Source organism: Malus sylvestris, chromosome 15, assembly GCF_916048215.2.
Source record: "Malus sylvestris chromosome 15, drMalSylv7.2, whole genome shotgun sequence".
Classification (NCBI taxonomy): domain Eukaryota; kingdom Viridiplantae; phylum Streptophyta; class Magnoliopsida; order Rosales; family Rosaceae; genus Malus; species Malus sylvestris.
In genome coordinates this window covers 2,690,267-2,703,665 of record NC_062274.1, presented here as the reverse complement: position 1 = coordinate 2,703,665, position 13,399 = coordinate 2,690,267, and the positions used below count along the sequence as shown (strand labels likewise).

The following is a 13,399-nucleotide window of genomic DNA, read 5'->3' as shown; positions in this document are numbered from 1 at the left end:
GCGGAGATGCGGATGCTTCGTTGGATGTGTGGGCACACGAGAAAGGATAAGATTAGGAATGAGGATATCCGGGGTAAAGTAGGAGTAGCCGAAATTGAAGGAAAGATGAGAGAAAATCGGTTACGGTGGTTTGGACATGTGCAAAGAAGGCCTACTGACGTTCCGATTAGAAGATGCGACTATGGGACAGAGGTTCAGGGCCGAAGGGGTAGAGGAAGACCTAGGAAAACTTTGGAAGAGACTCTAAGAAAAGACTTAGAGTACTTGGATCTAACGAAGGACATGACACAGGATCGAGCACAATGGCGTTCTAAGATTCATATAGCCGATCCCACTCAGTGACTTGGATTTTCCAAGTCTCCAACCGAGAAGTTTTCCTCACTCGGGAAATTAAGGGAACACTACCCCAACCTACATGCTCCACTCAGAAAGCTTCAACATACAAGCTTTAACAAAAGAAAATTCAAAGAACTTAGCGAAGAAGGCTTTGGTGTATTTAACACAATACGTTGAAATGAAGGAAAGCTTATTTATTGATATCCCCGATAAGCTACAAATATATACATATACATGAGTCAAAATAAGCACACAAGAGGGAGCTTTCACAAAGGTTGCTTAGGAGAAGTCTCAGCAGTCGGTAGAGCCCCAGAAAGAGAAGGTACCGGAGGGGGATCATTTGGAGCCTCAGTACTGGACAGAACCCTAGAAGGAGGAGGCATCAGAGGTTGATCATTTGGAGCTTCATTACGCGGTACAGCCCCAGAAGACGAAGGCAATAAATGCCTTTGGAACAAACCCACAAATCTCTGATGATCAAGTAAAACCTGACCATCAGTTTCCTTCATCTGGTCAAGCTTCCTCTTCATGTTTGTAGCATAGTCATGTGCGAGCCGGTGCAACTGTTTATTCTCATGCTTGAGCCCTCTAATCTCCTGTTTGAGACTCATCACTTCAGCCGCCAATGATTCAACTTGGCGGGTTCGAGCAAATAGGCGTTGGGCCATATTAGACACAGAACCTGCACACTGAACACTGAGAGCCAGCGAATCCTTAACAGCTAACTCATCAGACCGTTTGGAAAGTAGTCTGTTATCTTTGGGAGTGAGAAGGTTCCTGGCCACCACCGCAGCGGTCATATCATTCTTCATCACGGAATCTCCAACGGTAAGAGGACCAGTAGGGGAGACGAAGGATGGGCGCCATATGTTGTCTGGAGAAGGCGGGGCTGCCTCTTCAACAAGGTTCAAGTCAAAACGACGGTCGGAGGGGCCAGACATTTTCAAAGGTGTTGAAGAGAGAAGAAGTCGGACAAATCAAGATCTTAGAAGTGCAAGAATGAAGCTTCTACTGGTGGAGATTCAAGTGTGCTTTGGAACTTAATGCCAGCCCCTATAAAAATCTGCACTCGACGAAGCTTCAGAAATCGAAGAGGCGTCTGCTCAGAAATCGAAGAGGCGTTTGCTTTCTCAAAAGCTGGGCTGCTTAGAGATCACGAGGGTTGATCTCAGAAATCGAAGAGGCGTTTGCTTTCTCAAAAGTTGGGCTGCTCAAAGACCACGAAGGCCGATCTCAAAAATCGAAGAGGCGCTCGCTTTCTCAAAAGCTGGGCTCCCCAGAGACCACGAGGGCCGATCTCAGAAATCGAAGAGGCACCTACTTTTCCAGCCTTTTCCAGCCTTGTCAGCACCTGTCACACGCACACTCAGTTTTGCGAAAATTATGGGCATTCTGTCAAAGACTTCTGGGGAAGTAGAAAACACATGAATCTTACTGTTCAATCACCCACTTCCCACACGCAACAATAGCTCATGGGTACCACAGATAACTTTGCCAAAGTTCTCTGCCAAAGTTGAGCACGTGAAGCTTGCAGCTCCCACTACATCGCTTTGACCAAGAAGGGTAAAAGAATAGCAAAGAAACAGCACTAACAAAGTTTAGACCCATAAATTTTGAAGGTCTAGCTACCATATTATTACCCACAAGGGTAAAGGAACAGTACCACTGCTGGATAATTGGAAAGTCCCTGTGTGTCAACCTCTGTGCTTCGTGGCAAGGTAGACTAGCAAACATGCCCAACCTTTACTCACATTCGAGAAAACACTCCCAATAAGATTGCTTGCTCCAAAATCGAAGGGGCACCGTCCTCCGAATCTCGAGAGCCAGACTCCCAACATGACTACTTTCTTAAAAATCGAAGAGAGGGTAAAGGAACAGTACCATTGCTGGATAATTGGAAAGTCCCTGTGTGTCAACCTCTGTGCTTCGTGGCAAGGTAGACTAGCAAACATGCCCAACCTTTACTCACATTCAAGAAAACACTCCCAACAAGATTGCTTGCTCCAAAATCGAAGAGGCACCGCCCTCCGAATCTCGAGAGCCAGACTCCCAACATGATTACTTTCTCAAAAATCGAAGAGACACTGCTCCCCGAATCTCGAGAGCCAGACCCCCAGCATGATTGCTTTCTCAAAAATCGATGAGGCATCGTTCTCCGAATCAATCGAAGAGGCGCTCGCTTTCTCAAAAGCTGGGCTGCTCAGAGACCACGAGGGCCGATCTCAGAAATCGAAGAGGCACCTACTTTTCTAGCCTTGTCAGCACCTGTCACACGTACACTCGGCTTTGCAGAAATTATGGGCATTCTGTCGAAGACTTCTAGTGAAATAGAAAGCACATGAATCTTACTGTTCAATCACCCACTTCCCACACGCAACAATAGCTCATGGGTACCACAAATAACTTTGCCAAAGTTCTCTGCCAAAGTTGAGCACGTGAAGCTTGCAGCTCCCACTACATCGCTCTGACCAAGAAAGGTAAAAGAATAGCAAAGAAACAGCACTAACAAAAGTTTAGACACATAAATTTTGAAGGTCTAGCTACCATATTATTACCCACAACTGTAAAGGAACAGTACCACTGCTGGATAATTGGAAAGTCCCTGTGTGTCAACCTCTGTGCTTCGTGGCAAGGTAGACTAGCAAACATGCCCAACCTTTACTCACATTCGAGAAAACACTCCCAATAAGATTGCTTGCTCCAAAATCGAAGAGGCACCGTCCTCCGAATCTCGAGAGCCAGACTCCCAACATGACTACTTTCTCAAAATCGAAGAGAGGGTAAAGGAACAGTACCATTGCTGGATAATTGGAAAGTCCCTGTGTGTCAACCTTTGTGCTTCGTGGCAAGGTAGACTAGCAAACATGCCCAACCTTTACTCACATTCGAGAAAACACTCCCAACAAGATTGCTTGCTCCAAAATCGAAGAGGCACCGCCCTCCGAATCTCGAGAGCCAGACTCCCAACATGATTACTTCCTCAAAAATCGAAGAGACACTGCTCTCCGAATCTCGAGAGTCATACCCCCAGCATGATTGCTTTCTCAAAAATCGAAGAGGCATCGTTCTCCGAATCTCGAGAGTCAGATACCACAGACCACTTTTTCAAAGTGCTCTGACAGAGTTAAAACATGTGAAACTGGCAGCTCCCACTACCGTGCTATGACCAAGCAGGGTAAAGGAATAGCATTACTACTTGTTGTTAGGGAGACTCCTATATATGTCGACCTCCATCCCCAACGGACAGGCAGACCTGCAAAAATGCTCAACCCTTCATCATATCTGAGAGGGCACTCCCAACGAAGCCTTTCGAAATATTCAGCTTTCTTTCCCCCCGATAATACCTCTGCAAACAAGCTATACTAGAGCAAGAATATCTCATATCATCAGGGTTAAAAGCAAGAGTATCCCATATCATGCTTTTTCCCTGTCTTTTCTTTTGGCCTTATTTTTACCTGCAAGACAAGGAGAAAGAGAGCAATCAGTCAGCACTTGGAATCAAGCTTCCAGCCAGGAACTGACTGCCTGGAACCCCTTACCTGATTACTTACCTGGCATTGCTCTCGAGTACTCATCTTCAACATCTTATGTTTCCAGGGAAGATTCCGCATCTGCTTGAGGAACAGATAGGGCAAGTGTGAAGGATACAAGGAAGCATGTGGAGACAAGCGTAACAGCACACGTGCCGATACATTCATTACTCTGTCAAAAGCAAAAGTATCCCATATCAGCAGGGTGGAACGTACTCTAGATTTGATGGACTTGTTTTGACCCTCAAATTCTTCAGTCGGCCTTATACTCTGGAGGAAACCAGAAAACCCTCCAGCTCAGTTCAAGAATAAGCCTGTGGAAAGTTACTTCTTCAAAAGCAAAAGTATCTCATATCATCTCTTCTCATTTTTCTTCTCTTTATCCTTCATGCTGCTGCAAGATGGGGAGAAGGTGAACAATCAGTCGGAGCTCTGATTGCTTACCTTGTCTGTCACCTCTTTCAGCAGACCCCCTAGCTCGGCGACTTGGGGGACTCCTACTACATGGTTTGTATCGCACTTGACCAAGCCTGAAACTACAAGTAAGCTTCAAGTGAAATTGATACATTACCTTGTGCATCTCCACCAGTTAAAGATACCACCCCTGGATGGAGGAAGAGTACTTCCAGAGAAGATGCCACATCTACCTATGAGACAGATAAGGCAAGTCAAGACGACACCACACTCCGATACTTAGAAGTTTCGTGATTACGAGATCATTCTCCCACAATATTTCCTAATGTCATTTGTACTAAATCATTCACTTGTACTCACTAAATGAGAGCTTGAACCTATGTACTTGTGTAAACCCTTCACAATTAATGAGAACTCTTCTATTCCGTGGACGTAGCCAATCTGGGTGAACCACGTACATTTTGTGTTTGCTTTCCTATCTCTATCCATTTATATACTTATCCACACTAATGACCGAAGCAATCTAGCGAAGATCACAAAAAGCGATCGTTTTCGCTACCTAGGATCTATCTCGCAAGAGAACGGAGAATTAGATGGAGATTTCAACCATAGAATACGAGCTGGATGGAAAGAGTGCATCCGGCGTGTTGTGTGACCGTCGTAGGCCACTGAAGCTCAAGGGAAAATTTTATAGGACGGCAATAAGGCTAGCGATGTTGTATGGCACAGAATGTTGGGTGGTGAAGCATCAACACGTACACAAAATGGGTGTAGCGGAGATGAGGATGCTTCGTGGGATGTGTGGGCACACGAGAAAGGATAAGATTGGGAATGAGGATATCCGAGGTAAAGTAGGAGTAGCCGAAATTGTAGGAAAGATGAGAGAAAATCGGCTCCGGTGATTTTGAACATGTGCAAAGAAGGCCGACTGACGCTCCGGTTCGAAGATGTGACTACGGGACAGAGGTTCAGGGCCGAAGGGGTAGAGGAAGACCTAGGACAACTTTGGAAGAGACTCTAAGAAAAGACTTAGAGTACTTGGATCTAACGGAGGACATGACACAAAACCGAGCGCAATGGCGTTCTAGGATTCATATAGCCGACCCCACTTAGTGGGAAAAGGCTTTGTTGTTGTTGTTGTTGTTGTTTCTTTTTCTTTTATGTTTAGCAAATTCAGCAGTAATTTGAACAAATAAAGGAGCCAGTTAACCCTTTCAGAATTGACGGCCAATCAAAATTGCCGGTGGTAATATCTCAAGTTCAATCTAAGTATATTAAAATTGATAATTTATGGAGAATAGTCTTCCACACTAAACACGTCTCTATCAATAATTAGAATCACAAAGAGGTCCCTCTCATTCTCAGTGCAGAAGATTTGATCTCTGTATCACTTAGATCCCTATTATCGCATAAACGTTAACAAATTCAAGCACCCAAAAGAACATGACCTGGTCAGCTTTTACTGGTTAAATTTTTTAGCAAAATGGATGCATTTTGGAAACCCTCTTAACTGATCAAGGGAGGGAATCTTGGGGAGGGAGTATTTTAAGCTTAAGATGTAGGTTACGTCAGTTGCCAAAAGACAATTAATACATCCAATTTTTTGCACCTAAATTTTGAGAAAAGAAATACGACCATCTGTTTAGATTATATATTGAGTTTGTCTAAATTATATGTTATAGATTACATAATAAGGCGATTTATTAGATAAACTTGCTCATTAAAAACTGCGTGGTAACTTGAGTGCATTTTGGAAAGATATATGAGAATGTTAATTGTATCCTATTTACTTTTAAGATGTGAAAATTCGAACATAAAACTTCTTTCTGTCAAATCTAATCTAACAAACTAATCGATAAAATTCGACTTTAAGACTTCTTTAGCCTAATTCAATTTGACAATTGATGAAATTCGAATGTGAGAACTCTTTCAGCTCATCTCTAACAATTTCTATGGAGAACTCTTGAAAAATAAACAAATAGGAATAATCTCTTGAAAGAATTCTGGTTCAAAACTGACCCAACTGGTTTCTGAAACCTAATTTTATTTTCACTCAAGAAATAGCACCAAAGCTGAAATATAACACTAATAATAAATAAATAAAATAATGATTTTAGTTGTGTCCAAGCAACATGCACTAGTTGAGCTGTCGTAATAGCTAGGGTTACGCGAACGCACTACGTGTCAAGTGACGGAGCATGCACCCTACACGTGTCAACAAGTCCAGTTCTCTTCCTCAAATGTTTGGAGTCACGGTTTCAACTGATTTACAGAAAATAGCATTAACATAACCGAGGCAGAGAGAGAGAAATGGCGGGGGATGAAGATTGGAGGAAAACAGCAGAGACGACGAAAATGAGTCCGGAGGAAGTGAAGAGAGCTGGACTGGAGGGAGCACAGAGGCCTCCCGGTCATAACCCCGGCGGTGTTCTTCACCAGCGACGCCGTCTCCCCTTTGGCCCTATCACCATGGCAGTTACCGGCTTCCTCGTTGTCGGCACCATCGGCTACTTCTCCCTGTACACCCTTAAAAAGCCCGAAGCCACCGCCGGAGATGTTGCCAAGGTCTCCGCCAATGTTGCCACCCCCGAGGACACTCGCCCAAGGAAGTAGCGCCTCAGGTCCTCCTCAGAACTGTGTACTTTGTATTTTTACGTTCTTCATGTTTTTTGACATTCGAAGATGTGGCGCGCGGTTCTTAATTGTAGCAGTAATTTTAACAAAATGAAATCACATTTTTGTTTTTGAATAATACTTGTGTTCATCCGCGCCCGGTCGGTTCTCAATTGTATCAGTAATTTTAACAAAATGATATTACATTTTTGTTTTTCGATAATACTTGTGTTCCTCCCCTTGATGCGTGGTTATTAGTCACTGTTTTGAGTTCTTGATGTACTAATTTAGCGAATTTACCAGAATAGGATTTTCTACCCTTCAAATTTCCTCCCGTTGCTTCTCCTCTTCTCACACTTTTCTAAGCCTCTCTATAAAGAAGTCACACTTTTATGTCTTTGATATAAAGAAGTTAACACAAAATGTCGACGAGACTTTATCATAAACGTCACAGGTAACTGAAGAAAATGGAGGAATTTCGGGAGGAGAAATTCCTACAATTTTTACCACCTTCAATGCATTTAGAGTGGCAAAAAAAACATCCTTTTCCATCCCACTATTTTGTACCTCCTTTTCAATTTTTCATCAGAAAAGAAAGGGACGATTTCTATTTATGACGATTTAAGAAAGAAGTCCGATCTAATTCGAATGTTGTATGCAACTTGATCTCCGCTCAAATGAGACACCAACAACGTGAGAGTTGCAGCGTCGTTATCACATATCTGTCGGGGACAGCCATGATATCCCCATCCAACGACAAACTTTTTGGGTCCATTTTATAAAAGTTAGCTCTCCGTCATAGGACCCTCCGTTTAAGAGTGGCAGAGATAGTGAACTGCCTTTTACTGCCTTCCACACACTGTTAATTATTGCCCTCTTCAATTCATTCAAACAGACGGCCCAAAATTGACATGCACTGTTAATTATTGTCCTCTACAATTCATTCAAACAGACGGCGGCGTGCAGAAGGTCAAAAAGGATTTGTGTGGAGTGCACTCCCATCCAACAGACGATTGCAAATGCAAGTAAAACCATGAAAATGGCAGTGTAGAACTAGTCTTGAAAAATAAACAAATAGAAATATAAGAAAATATGACCTTGTCGGCTTGTTGTCATGGTTCAAAATTGAGCACAAATAGGATACATTTTCGAAAGCACAAGAATCCAAAGTTAATTGCAAAATCTTACACTACTTGAAGAGATATTACCATCTGTTTGCATCTTCTGGGGAGGGGGGGAGAGGGGGAGAGGAAGAGGGGATATCACACCTTGCCGAGCCCCGGTTTTGAGTTTATTTGTCTAGTCGATCTTCACCGATGAGTAGATAAGCCTCGTGAACCAAAAGCAGGCGTAGAAGCCAATGGTTCCGGTGACAACAAAGAATGCATAAGATGCAATGAGCATGTATCCAAAGTATAAGAGGGCCGACACCAGCTTTGAGATTTCGAGCTTTGTGAAGAAGTAGAATGTGGCGTAGAGGAAGAGGTACAGAGCCGATGAGCCCGATGTGAGGTATGATCTCCACCACCACAAGTAATCCTCGCTGCACAACTGGAAGTAGCAGAGGACGATGGTGATCTCAGCGCATGTGATGATGAGGATGATGAAGACCAAGAAGAGGAAACCAAAGATGTAGTAGAACTGGTTCAGCCAAATCGAAGTCAGGATGAAGAATAGTTCGATGAAAACTGCTCCGAATGGGAGGATCCCTCCAATTAGAATCGAGAAAACTGGGTTCATGTACCAGGCTTGTTCTGGGATCTGTCTTGGGATTTTGTTTGTCTTCACTGGATCCTCGAGTGCTGGCTTCCTGAATCCAACATAGCCTCCCACAAATACGAGTGGGACTGAGATTCCGAACCATAAAAATACCAGGGCAAACATTGTGCCGAATGGCACAGCTCCAGATGATTTCTGGCCCCAAATTAGAGTGTTCAAGACAATGAAAATGACAGAGACAGTTGCTGGGAACATGACTGCAGTCCTGAAAGCAATTTTCTTCCATTCTGTACCTTTAAACATCTTGTATAAGCGAGCAGAGGCATAACCGGCAAAAATTCCCATGAAGACAAAAAGCAAGAGCATTGCCGTCATAAGGCCACCCCGGTTCGATGGGGAGAGGAAACCAAGGACAGCAAAGATCATTGTCACCAGTATCATTCCAAAGAACTGAACACCAGTTCCAACATATACACACAGCAATTCAGAGTTATTTGGAGCCCTGAAAACATCCCCGTGGACAAGTTTCCATCCTGTCTCTTCTTGCGCTTCTTCCTGGGTCTCAAGTTCATTATACTTGGAGATATCACGGTAGAGTGTTCTTAGCATAATCATCGCTACCATACCCGAAAGGAAGAGGACAATCATCAATGAGTTGACAATTGAAAACCAATGGATTTGGTCATCACTCATCAGTAGATAAGCATCCCATCTAGAAGCCCACTTCACATCACTCTCCTAAACAAGTAAACATGAAAAGAAGTATCCCATGAGATGACTAGTTCCTCAGAAATGACAAAGTATGTTCAACACCATTTACATCAGAAATATTAGTTCAATGGACTTACGATATTTAGTTCATGACACAAATATGATGCTACAATAAGTAGACAGTAGACAGTAGACAGTAAATTATGAGTTATAATTCTCCTATCTAGAAATACCGAGTAAAATTTTAAATTATAGAGCTCACCTGGAATTCAACATCATAGGTAAAAATGATTTCTTGCTTCTCGGCAACCTCTTGAGGAGAGTTAGAATTAACAACAGTGTGTTTCGAATGGGGGTCACAGGTAGTTAAACGAGTCTGTGCATCATTCCATTTCCCTTCGTATTCATGTTTAACACTGGACATTCAACAGTCAAACAAACCATATTACCAACTGACACTTTAGAAGGAAGATTCAGCAAGGACTCGTTCAGGAGAAAAAGAACGCCTGAAAAACTGACCTGAATGGTTTAACCTCAAATCCCACAATTCTTGCTGTTTCAGTTTGCGAATCTCTATGGTATTTCACAGTAAATGCCAGATGGTTGTGGATGAAGTACTTCTCTTCTTTGCTCTGAGCACAATAACATAGTGTAAGAAAGAGAAAAACATAATCCCCCAAACAAGAAAGTTATTTGGTGCCAACAACTATGGACATACCCCAGCATAATGGCCTTTGAGCCCAACATGGAATCCAAGCTGATAAACAGTAGGAGCTTCTTGATCTGGCCTTTGAATGGGAACGACTAGAGGTAGATTATCAAGGATCCTGCCATAACAAAAACAATTTTAATAAGAGATGCGACTTCATGTCAGTTCCTCTTATCTAATCTAATAGAATAAATCATTTAAAGGGTCAGAAAAATACATGTTCACTCGATACTCGTCATCTATCTTCTCCTTAAACTGCTTCACAATTTTGGCATCAGGTGTCAACCGGCAAAGAATGTTGCACATCTGAGCCTCCCGCATTTTAAACTGCAAAAATCCCATTGTAAGTTAATGAACATAGGAGAAACAAGTAAGCCTTAGATTTATACGAGTGCAATAACACTAACCACATAGGGGGAATTCTCAATTCGGTCACCACGAAGCACTTCCCCAAGATTCTCTGCACTGTCCACGATTTTCTCAGGTTTACAGTAAGGGAGAGAGTAAAATGAGTAAGGAAGCTGAGTCTTTGTAGATGTCAATTTATTCACTTTAACTTTCAAAACATCTCCCTGCATTCAAAGATCCAAGAGAACGAAATTAACACAAACATCCCCCGAGGCAAAGCAATTTGCTTCTCAGCCAAGTGATGTAAAACAACCTCGAAATTTCGAATCTAAATTACGAAATATTCAAACCATAAACAGCATTTGTAATCCAGTGAGACCTAAACGACGGTATTCTTAGAGTACTTGCTTAGGGCATATACAGATCGATATAGGACCAACCGAGATCTGATGTGCCGCGAATTACCATATTACATTACTGTAAGCATTAAAAGTATTAATAAAACACAGCCTAAGCAAATCGAAGGAATATGCAGAGCAAAAGAAAAAATATCAAAACCTACAAATCTCAGGATTTGAACTATGCTAAAGGTCAACTAAACCTAATTCGACAATCATTTCAATATCAAACCAATCGAATTCACAACCGCCTATTCTCCAATCCTTCAATTTTCCTCCATTTTCTGAGCAACCAAACAGACGAAACCTAACACTAGGTCGCAGATCTGAACAGTGAACACACAGATCACTCATTTCATACACAAACACATCCAATTTGTACAACAACAAAAAAATCGAATTAAATTAAATTAAATTAACGGTTAGATTTGTCGGCGATTGAGAGCTGACCTTGATGAAGTCCTCCGGAGCGACGCCGGGTAGGTAGAAGGAGTGGGCGCCATGGACGAGAAGTAGGAAGATCGCCAGGACTACCGGGGATCTACGAGACGCCATGGCCTCCAACTGAGGGAGAGAGAGAGCAGAGGAGGGGGTGTGTAGATCTGGAGGACGAGGAGTCCGTTCCTTGGTTGCTGTTTAATAGTTGGATTCGTATTTGTCTGTTGCGTAGAAATAAAATTATAACTAAAAAAATAACAAAATTAGAGTTGAAGGAAAATAAAATTTTATAAAGGGGACAGAGAAGGAAACTGGAAGCTTAGAAGGAGGGTGGACTCGGGGGTTTAATCTCCTGTGTGATCTGGTGCGGTGTGATGCTTCTGAGTCGTATGTCTTGATTGCGCCACGTCAGGCCCTAGTATATAAAGAAAAGATTAAGATGGTGAATAAGGGTCTGTTTGGTATCTTATTTGAAATTTTTTATTATTTCTCAAAATATTTTTTAAGAACATTTCTTGAAAACAATTTTTTTTAAGACTCAAAAACTTGATTGGTTTGCGATTTAAAAGTTTTAAATCTTACAACTTAAACTAGACAAAGGGATCTAAAAAAAAAGGTCCCATGAGGGAGAAACAGGAGAGGGAAGGAAAGAAAGTAAGATAATTGAAGGAAAGAGAAAGAAGAAATGATTGGACGGGGAGACAAAAAAGGTAATAAAAAAAGGAGAGAGAAATAAGAAAAGATAGAAAGATAGATTTGGAGTGAGAGGGAATGAGGGAGAGAAAATAAATGAGTGAGTTTAGGTTTAAAAACTCTAAAAACTCACTTTTTATGTTTTTAGATAATAAACTATATTTTTTGGTTAGTTTTGAGTTCATTTTTTAAAGGCCAAATTGGATTGTTCATCCCCGTGGTCATAGGACACTTGCATGATGACCCTCGTGGTGAAAAAACTAGGAATTAAACCCTTGTGGTCTAGAATGTTAGCAAATTTAGTCCAAAAGTAAGATTTATGTTAAAGGACTGTTAAAAGTTGGGGTAAAACTGTATTTTCAGTTTCAATTGACATTGAATTGGGGCTTTTTTTTATTTAAAAAATTAAGCATTATTTTTTTTGTTAATTGTTATAAAAAAAATATTTATTTTAAATATCAATTGGAACTGAAAATACAGTTTTACCCATACTTTTAACAGTCATTCAATAGAAATCTTACTTTTGGACTAAATTTGCTAACATTCTTGACCACAGGGGTTTAATTCCTAGTTTTTTCACCACGGGGTCATCATGCAAGTTTCCTATGACCACGGGGATGAATAATCCAATTTGGCCTCTTTTAAAAATAGTCTTACCAAACAAGTTTTTAAGGCTTAAATTTTGAAAATTGTTTTTTAGTTTTAAAAGTTGGATTCAAGTAGACTACCAAACAGAGCCTAAGATTCTCTTATTTAACTCAGTATGTACTTGTTTAAAGTAGAAAAATATCGTTTGTAATAAAATCATTCATATATTACATATAAAAAATCTACAGTTTTAATAACAGTTATATCTGTGATAAATTATTTATTATTTTATACATATAAATGATTAAACAATCTTTATATTATGATTAATAAAATAAATATACCAATATGTGCAAGTAATAGTATTGGTCCTGGAATATTATTAAACTTCATCTTGACTAGATACTTTACCTTTTATGAATTTGCCAATTTGCAATGGATCCCTTTTACCAGCTTTCCCTTCCTTTCCTTTTACGTCAACACAACGACATGTCGTTTTGCAATTTTTATGTCAACTAATATATGATGTAACGTGTAGCCATTGCGTTATACCACTTTAGTAGTTTAGTGCCTGAAATTATGGGTTGAATCTGGAAATAGCAAAAGATGAGTAGGACAGATCAATGAATCCAAGATTTAGCATCATCTGCAGATTCTGCCCTACTTGTTTTTTCTTCTTTTAAATCTTCTTTGATTTATCCAATTCAATAGATCAAAATAAATTTCTTATCTCTACTAATTAATAAAACATTCATTGTCGACCAAAATCTTATGAAATTACTAGTTTAATCATCTAATTAAAACATAACATGAATAAGAAATATGAGGCAGTAATGTAATTTCACAAACCAAATTTTGCTATTTTTTTTTCAAAGCCTCACCAACTTGTAATCCTAACATAT

At 40.8% G+C, this 13,399-nt stretch overlaps 2 protein-coding genes across 2 annotated transcripts; one reads left to right on the top strand and one right to left on the bottom strand.

The window, feature by feature from the left end:
• The first annotated feature begins 6,588 nt into the window (after positions 1-6,588).
• Positions 6,589-7,466, top strand: LOC126603624 (uncharacterized). Its single transcript, XM_050270539.1, has 2 exons — positions 6,589-6,901; positions 7,348-7,466. Exon 1 carries the CDS (start codon positions 6,591-6,593, stop codon positions 6,891-6,893), a length of 303 nt encoding a protein of 100 aa, XP_050126496.1. The 5' UTR covers positions 6,589-6,590; the 3' UTR covers positions 6,894-6,901; positions 7,348-7,466.
• A 486-nt stretch (positions 7,467-7,952) lies between these two features.
• LOC126603623 (transmembrane 9 superfamily member 8) lies at positions 7,953-11,471 on the bottom strand. The gene is made up of 7 exons (XM_050270538.1): positions 11,229-11,471; positions 10,440-10,604; positions 10,250-10,359; positions 10,042-10,150; positions 9,843-9,955; positions 9,586-9,739; positions 7,953-9,350 (listed from the first exon to the last, which is right to left on the bottom strand). Exons 1-7 carry the CDS (start codon positions 11,331-11,333, stop codon positions 8,193-8,195), a joined length of 1,914 nt encoding a protein of 637 aa, XP_050126495.1. The 5' UTR covers positions 11,334-11,471; the 3' UTR covers positions 7,953-8,192.
• Between the last annotated feature and the right edge of the window lie 1,928 nt (positions 11,472-13,399).

Bases quoted from the DNA above. Each gene is read 5' to 3' on its own strand.
- LOC126603623 (XM_050270538.1), bottom strand. From the start codon at position 11,333: ATGGCGTCTCGTAGATCCCCGGTAGTCCTGGCGATCTTCCTACTTCTC. The intron at 10,605-11,228 runs GTCAGCTCTCAA...CTTTGAATGCAG, and splicing joins CTCCGGAGGACTTCATCAAG to GGAGATGTTTTGAAAGTTAA. The intron at 9,956-10,041 runs GTATGTCCATAG...TATTGTGCTCAG, and splicing joins TCAAAGGCCATTATGCTGGG to AGCAAAGAAGAGAAGTACTT.
- LOC126603624 (XM_050270539.1), top strand. From the start codon at position 6,591: ATGGCGGGGGATGAAGATTGGAGGAAAACAGCAGAGACGACGAAAATG.